Source organism: Triticum aestivum, chromosome 5A (genome assembly GCF_018294505.1).
Source record: "Triticum aestivum cultivar Chinese Spring chromosome 5A, IWGSC CS RefSeq v2.1, whole genome shotgun sequence".
Lineage (NCBI taxonomy): Eukaryota > Viridiplantae > Streptophyta > Magnoliopsida > Poales > Poaceae > Triticum > Triticum aestivum.
Genome location: NC_057806.1, coordinates 23,343,429 through 23,350,859, shown reverse-complemented (window position 1 = coordinate 23,350,859; position 7,431 = coordinate 23,343,429). Strand labels below are relative to the sequence as shown.

Here is a 7,431-nt window from a genome sequence, read left to right as displayed (position 1 = left end):
TTTTGAATTCGCTAACATTTTTGAATTCATCAACATTTTTCAATTCGCTATTTTTTTGAATTTATGAACATTTTTCAAACTATGATCAATTTTTGAAATTAGCGAAATCATGAATTTCATTAACTTTTTTTAATTCATGAACATTGTTCGAAGTAATGATTTTTTAAAAAAACAATTATGAACATTTCTTGAAGCCCGAACTCTTTTTTTGAATTAACATACAGTTTTAAAATTTGTGAACAATTTTAAAATTACAGAACCTTTTTTGACTTGGTGAACAATTTTTTTGAATTCATGAACTATTTTCATATTCGTGGGCATTTTTCAATTTTCAACCACTTTTTAAATTTGTGAACATTTGTCAAAGTTTCACAAACATTTTTGAATCAAATCGCTTTCATTCAAATTTTTGTCCGTTCGATCCCTCTGTTAGGATTCGTGTAGTTTTCTCTTTCTTTTTAGCGCTCAGGCTGTTTTGGTCGTTATCGGACCCGCAAACTGTTGCTGTGGGACCCGTTGATACCACACGTCGTGTCTCCTTGTTTCAGGCTATCCCTTTTATTTTAAAATTTTCTTTTTCTACCCTCTCTAGCTGCCTTTGTCCGTTTCCTTCCCCATTTCCAGCGGCGCGAGCTCGGAGGCAGAGACGCATGGCAATTTTTGTTGAGGATCTCACTTGCTGATCTCTCGAGGCATATTGGTTGTGATTCGGGTTTGATTCATCCTTTGCTCATCCTTTTAACCCTGTAACTTACTATCCTATGTACTGCAATTTCCAGTCCTTTTTTCAGTGTATTTACACTGTAAATTCATTTGGATTCTATGTAACCTGTAATGTCCCTGTAATTATAGTTCTTTATTTTGGATTCTATTCTATGTAATTACACTGTGATGGTAGTGCACTTACACTCTATTTCCCTGTGTACTTTCAGTGAATTACTTTTGTAATGGGTGTTTTTTTCTACTCTAAGATTTATATTCCTGTATGGATATGACAGTTACTGGGGTCAAATAGCAAAAGAATTAAGTCAGTCATTTTGGCTTCATCTTACATGAAGGAGTGCATCTTCATCTTGCTTGTATGACTCCTGTCCATGTTTGCTTCACCTTCTGGCGGTGTACTAGAGTAGGGGTATTCTAGTATCCGAACTTGTGCACGGGCAGTCGCAGCATCCCGTGGCAAGGCTTGCCGGGTGACCGCCAAGGTCCTCCGTGGTTCCTTTGGAGCCATTCAAGGGCAAAGTATCCAAGCTTAAGGAGACAAGACCCCGGCAAGAGGAGCTTGCCGGGAAGGCCAACCAAGGCAAGACGCTTAAGGAGACAAGACCCAGGCAAGAGGAGCTTGCCGAGAAGGCCAACCAAGGCATCTCAAGGAACTTGCCGCGACGCGCCACGCGTCCCGGCAAGGCCCGGTGAGCGACAAGCTCCCGGACGCGACAAGACAACGACCGCGGCAAGGCGCTTGCCGCGGCAAGCCACCACTCTGTGCCCGCGCTCCAGCACACCCACCAACGTGTCGCTCTGGGACCCTTCCAGGCGTACGTGGCGGGAGGCTGTGCAGCCAGGGGTGCGCGGTGGCAAGCGGCACTGACAAGATTGCCATCGTGGCGAGCGGTGGCGTCCCTGACGGTCCCTTTTGCACTATTTAGGCGACGCAGACGGGCATTTAATGCCCTTGTCCCTGCCGTCAGGGTTAGGTATGATACACTGTAGCAGGTAATTGTACCAACCGCAGCACCTTTCCATTTTTACCCTTGTCTACGTTGCCACCTGTCGGTGACCCCTTGAGCATATAAAAGGAGGCCCATGCGCAACGTAGAAGGGGGGGAGGAAGAAAACACTCAGGCTCGGTCTCGTTAGCTGTTGGGGTGTACTGTAGCACTCCGCGCTCCCGAGCAAGAACTCAATACAAACCACAAAGCAGGAGTAGGGTTTTACGCATCCGTGCGGCCCGAACTTGGGTAAACCGCTCGTGTGCTTCGCCTCGATCCGCTCTTCGTGCGACCCTCGCCCCCGCCGAACCGAAAGGGACTCGGTCCGCCGGTCCCATAGGTGCTCGTGGATTAGTCCCCCGGCATCTTTGGCGCGCCAGGTAGGGGCGTCGAGGTTGTGTGAACCAGATCCGGCGTTCACACGAGCTAGATCTTCATCATCTTCATCGACATGCCGCCGAAGAAGAAGGCTTCGGAAGCGGCTGCTCCGTCCGCGCCGAACCCACCGCCGCCGGAGCAAACGGCTGATGGGGCAGACGCCGGTAGAAGAACAGGCGTCGACGAGGGAGCTCACAGTGCTGCCAGGTCCAAGAACAAGGTTGCGCTGCCCATCGGCGGCGTAGCCGGCTCCCACAACGACCGGGCGCACTCCAAGACCTCGGTGTCCGTGCATGCACCGCGCCCATCTCAGGAGGCGCGGGACTGGTAGCGTCATGGTACTCACGGTACCATGCGTTTGCTGGACCAAGATCAAGCTGGTGGATCTCGGAGTGCTCAAGACCAACATGCATGCCAACATGCTGGCACGAGCGAGGCACGGTCGCCTGGACGGGATACTGCTCCTTCTAACATAGTTAGAAGTCCGAGCATATCCCGCTCCTCGCACCGTTCGCCACCGCCACCCGCCACTCCAGCAGAAGCTTTGGCGCGAGCTCAACTGCTCCTGGACTACCCTCCAACGGCAGACAAGATTGATGACTGGAGGGTCACCATTCAGAGTCTCATCGGCTTCGCCAACGGCGACACTCAACGGCAGCCGAGCACGTCGCAGCCGTAGCAAGTCAGACATGCATGAGTCGGTGGCGACAAGACCGGTGGGGGTGCAACCACTGTGCACTCTCCGCCCCGAAGGCCAAGATCGCCGACTCGCCGGATCCACCTCGACAGCGACTCCACCGCGTCATCAGATCCACGAGCTTGTCGCGATCAGCGCCAAGTTCTTCACGAACGACAGCAAGAAGACGCTCGTACTCGCATCGAGCACCGAAGAGAAGCGCGACGTCAATAGGACCAGCGCGCTGGGCCCTCTGTCGACATGCATGCGCCAGGGGAACCAGGCGACTTGCCGTACACGGTAGGTTGCCCTGCGTTTACCCGTGAGCTGCGGCAAGTCCAGTGGCCCAGCACGAAGAATTTCAAGCCAGACGTACCAGAGAAGTACGACGACAAGTCGCATCCGTCGGAGTTCCTCAGCATCTACACCATCGCGGTGCAGGCTGCCGGGGGGCGGGACGACAAGATCCTTGACAACTACTTCCCGCTGGTGCTCAAGCCCAACGTCAGGTCCTGGCTCATGCACTTGCCGGACAACTCCATATCCTACTGGGCAGACCTATGCCATCAGTTTGTCGGCGCCTTTACAGGCGGCCACAAACCTCATGGCCAAGAGAGTGACCTTCATCTGCTCGCCCAGAAGGAAGGAGAGCCCCTGCGCAAGTACATTCAGAGATTCAGCCGTGTACAGCACAACATCCCAGATGTCCACCCTGCCGCGGTCATCAGCGCGTTCCATCAGAACGTGCGTAACCGCAGGATGCGGGAGGAGATGGCGATGTGCAGGATCAGAGACGTCAGTGAGTTGTATGCCCTGGCCGACAAGTGTGCACGTACTGAGGAAGGGAGGAAACTCCCCGGAGAGAATACAGGAGCAGGAGGATCTGACAGCGAGGATGCTGCCCCGGCAAAGAAAAACCGGCGGCGGAACAACAGGAAGAAGAAAGGCAAAGATGTGCTAGTCATTGAGCAGTCCGGCAACGAAGGTGGCGCCAAGAAAGCCAAAGCTGGTAGCTCCGGCAAGGAGATTGCCGCATGCACCAACTGCCAGACTGTGGCGGTCGCCGACAAGCAGGACGGCACCGACAAGCAGTACTGCAAGATCCACCGCACCAAGGGCCATGACCTCTAGAGCTGCAAGAAGGTCGAGCAGCTTGTCCAGCAGCAAAAGGCTGAATACGAGCGACGCGATAAGGAGAGGGCCCAAGGAGGCGCTGGAGAATCCGGCAAGAAACGCGCCAGCCGGGGAGGACGCCGCGGCAAGGCCGAGCAGCGGCAAGACAGACCTCCCCGCGGCCGCGACAAGGATGAAGATGACGACGACGACGAAGACATGGATGATGTCAAGACCAGTGAGCAGGAGTTCCAGAAAGCCACAGAGGACTTGTGCGTTGACGGCGGTGCTTCTCTGCATACTTCGCACCGCCAACTCAAGCAGTGGGTGCGGGAAGTCAATGCGGCGGAACCACCTGTCGAGTCACGCAAGCTTCTGAAATGGTCCAGCACGCCTATCATCTTTGATATTGAGGACCACCCTGATCGCACAACTGCGGTCGGGTGCTTGCCGATGTTGGTTTCACCAACTATCCGCAACCTCAAGGTCACTAAGATGCTAGTTGACGGCGGGGCCGGCTTGAACCTGATCTCCCCCGCTGTACTCCAGAAACTCCAGATCCCTGACAGCGAGCTTGAAGAGACCGGCACATTCCAAGGAATCAACCCGGAAAGGAACAAGCCGAAGGGGAAGGTCACGTTGCCACCTTCTTAATGCTGGAATTTTTTAAGATAATGAAAGCATTCACTAGTATTTTTTGAGCAAGGGGACTCTACTTATGTTTTGATTTTCACTGTACTTATAAGGTCTTTACAGTGTAAAAAGTTGATATGCGGTTTTACAGGCATGATTTAAGATGATTACTGTTTTTACATTGTAAATCTATTACTCCCTCCGTTCCTAAATATAAGTCTTTTTAAAGATATCAATAAGGACCACATACGGATGTATATAGATGCATTTTAGAATGTAGATTCACTCATTTTGCTTTGTATGTAGTCTATATTGGATTCTCTAAAAAGACTTATATTTAGGAACGAAAGAAGTATAAAATGTCATTGTAACTTGTAATAATTTACTTTGTAATCCTATTGTAGATTACATTGTAATTTTTTTAGCAGACAATTACATTGTAATTGTCACTGGAACAGTGGCTTTTCATTGTAATTCTACCATAAATGAGCATTGTAAGTTTACAGGAATTCTACTGTGAATACTGCAATTGCACTGTAAAAGTCACTGTAATTTGCTAAAATGATATCTGCTCACAGTAATTTGACTAATCTTAGTAGAGTTCCTGTTTTATGTTTCCTGTACTATGTAAAGGGGGAGTTTGATCATGTTTTTTCATGTCAATGTTGATCCCATGACCTTATTCTCCTTTTCAAATCTGCTTTTCTTAATTTCCTGCAAAGTAATGCTAGTATTATTTCCTCTGTTTTTTATGTGCACTTTTCATGTAGATTCTAAAGTAGGAGAGGGAACTGTTCACAGGGAGGTAGAGAAGATTGCAAAGAAGATTGCCAGGAGAGGATCTCTCACCTTTGCATCCATGATTTTCTCCAGGTTTGCCCTCTGGATCTTGGAGGAATTCCGCCCGTGGTTCCTTGTTTGATGGGGGTGGGACAAGGGCATCGACATTCAGGGGACAGGAACAAAACGGACGACATGTGACACTTGTTAAACTCAGTGTCGCTGAAAAATCTGACTGAAAGCGAATTGGATTTCAGTCGAATGTAAAACAGACATTCCCAGGATTTGTTTGTTATTACTCTGGTTTGGTTCTTTTCCCTTCCAAACACATGTGCGTACAAAAGCTGGACTACTTTGTTGAAGAGTTTCTTTCTTTCTTTTTCTCTCTATCATTCTATGCTATGTATATATAAGACCTTAGAAGACACGGTGATTATTACTCCTACTTAACTAGCTAGCTAGCTACACAGATGAGGCGGGAGGAGAGGGGTAGGAGGTGGCGCAGTCGGCAGGGGCGAAGGTGATGGTGCGCTTGTCGAGGTCGTAGCCGACGTGCATGTTCTGCTGCAAGATGCTGCCGATCGTCGGCACCGACCCCTCATACGTCACCGGCACCACGGCCAAGCACACGGTCCGTAGCAGAAGGTCCATGAACAAGTTCTCCGCCTTGAGCGTGAGCAAGGCGCCCCCGCCCAGCTCCAACGTCACGTCCGGGAATACCTTCTCCAGCGCCTTCATGCCGTCCGCCTCGTAGCACACCGAAAACATTTCCGGGTTCGGCGACGGCGGCGGCTTGCGCGGGAGCTTGATGCTCCCGGTGACCGCCTCCACGACGGGGTCCAGCAATTCCTTGTCGAGGGACGTCAGCAGCGACCCGGAGTCGACGATGACGGGGGACCGCTTCGGCAGCTTGATGATCGAGCTCCCGATCCTGAGGGCCACGATCTCGACGGTGTAGAAAGCCTCCACGTGCACGGGGGAGTGCACCATCGGAGTGGTCACCGCGCCCGGCTCCGTCACGGTGGCGCGGGACCCGAAGTTGAGCGCGGAGGACACGTCGCTTAAGTAGGGCGTGAGGCAGTAGGAGAACCTCCGGGGGAGCGACGTCGCGGCGCTCATCTGGTTGATCAGGGAAGATTTCCCGTCCGAGAGGCCGACGATGCCGTAGCCGGGGAAGTTGGCGGTGGTGGCGCACCCGAAGTTGACTCTGGGCACTTGCAGCTGCGGACGCTCGCGGCACCCCGTGCAGCCGCCGGGAGCGTCGTCGACGGTGAAGGTCTCCGTGGCCACGAGGCCGCTGCTGTTTGAGCCGCCGACGTACGAGTAGCTGTACTGGCAGAAGGAGGTGGCATCGCAGGATGTGCCGTGGACCGAGTGGCACGAGTCGGACTGGCAGCCCACGCGGCCGTAGGTCGACGACGAGGAGATGTCGAACACGCTGCTCGTCCCGCCGGCTGCTGCTGCTGGCGGTGCCGGAGAAGCAGAACCGTTGGTGCATCTGAGCCACACGAGGTCGCTGCCGGTGTCGACGAGGGCCAGCATCCGGGTGCGCGGCGTGCCGACGTTGACGTACATGAAGAACTGGAACGTGCCTGAGATCACCTCCGACACCGCGCCGTCAGGGCCAGGAGAGCCTGAGCCGGCGTACGAGCGCCGCACGGCGGCAAGCACGCGGGCGCGCGGGGTGAGCGACGGGTCGTGGAACGGCGACCTCGGGGAGTCCCGGTGGATGAGCTCCACGCTGAACCCGCCGCCGGTGCACCCACACAGCAGCGGCGTCAGGATGAGGAAGAGGCCAAGGAGCGAAAGGGGGCGACACATGGTGCACGCCATTGCTTTGCTTTTGATTGTTTCCCAAGTTCCTAACTCGATCTTCCTCTCAGGGCAGTATTAATAGCGGGCAGTGTGTTTCAAAAGTGGCAACTAAGGATTCTTTTTTACAGGAATTGCAGATTTGATTAGCGAGAGATCAGTGGTACTACTATACTTGGAGGCCGTAATTAAGTTGACGCAACAAATGATTAGTGGTAAGTGCATGCATGTTAATTAGGAATTTAGGATGAATCATTCGAGTCGGGGCAGGTGATCAATTGATTCTTTTTCTCCGCCAGCCTCAGCAAAAAAAGGCATCAACTTTAG

General features: G+C 52.3%; 1 protein-coding gene across 1 annotated transcript; it reads right to left on the bottom strand.

Annotated features, from left to right (window-relative positions):
• Positions 1 to 5,754: 5,754 nt before the first annotated feature.
• LOC123101155 (aspartic proteinase CDR1-like) lies at positions 5,755 to 7,125 on the bottom strand. Its single transcript, XM_044522741.1, has one exon. It carries the CDS (start codon positions 7,123 to 7,125, stop codon positions 5,755 to 5,757), a length of 1,371 nt encoding a protein of 456 aa, XP_044378676.1.
• Positions 7,126 to 7,431: the final 306 nt, after the last annotated feature.

Bases quoted from the DNA above. Each gene is read 5' to 3' on its own strand.
- LOC123101155 (XM_044522741.1), bottom strand. From the start codon at position 7,125: ATGGCGTGCACCATGTGTCGCCCCCTTTCGCTCCTTGGCCTCTTCCTC.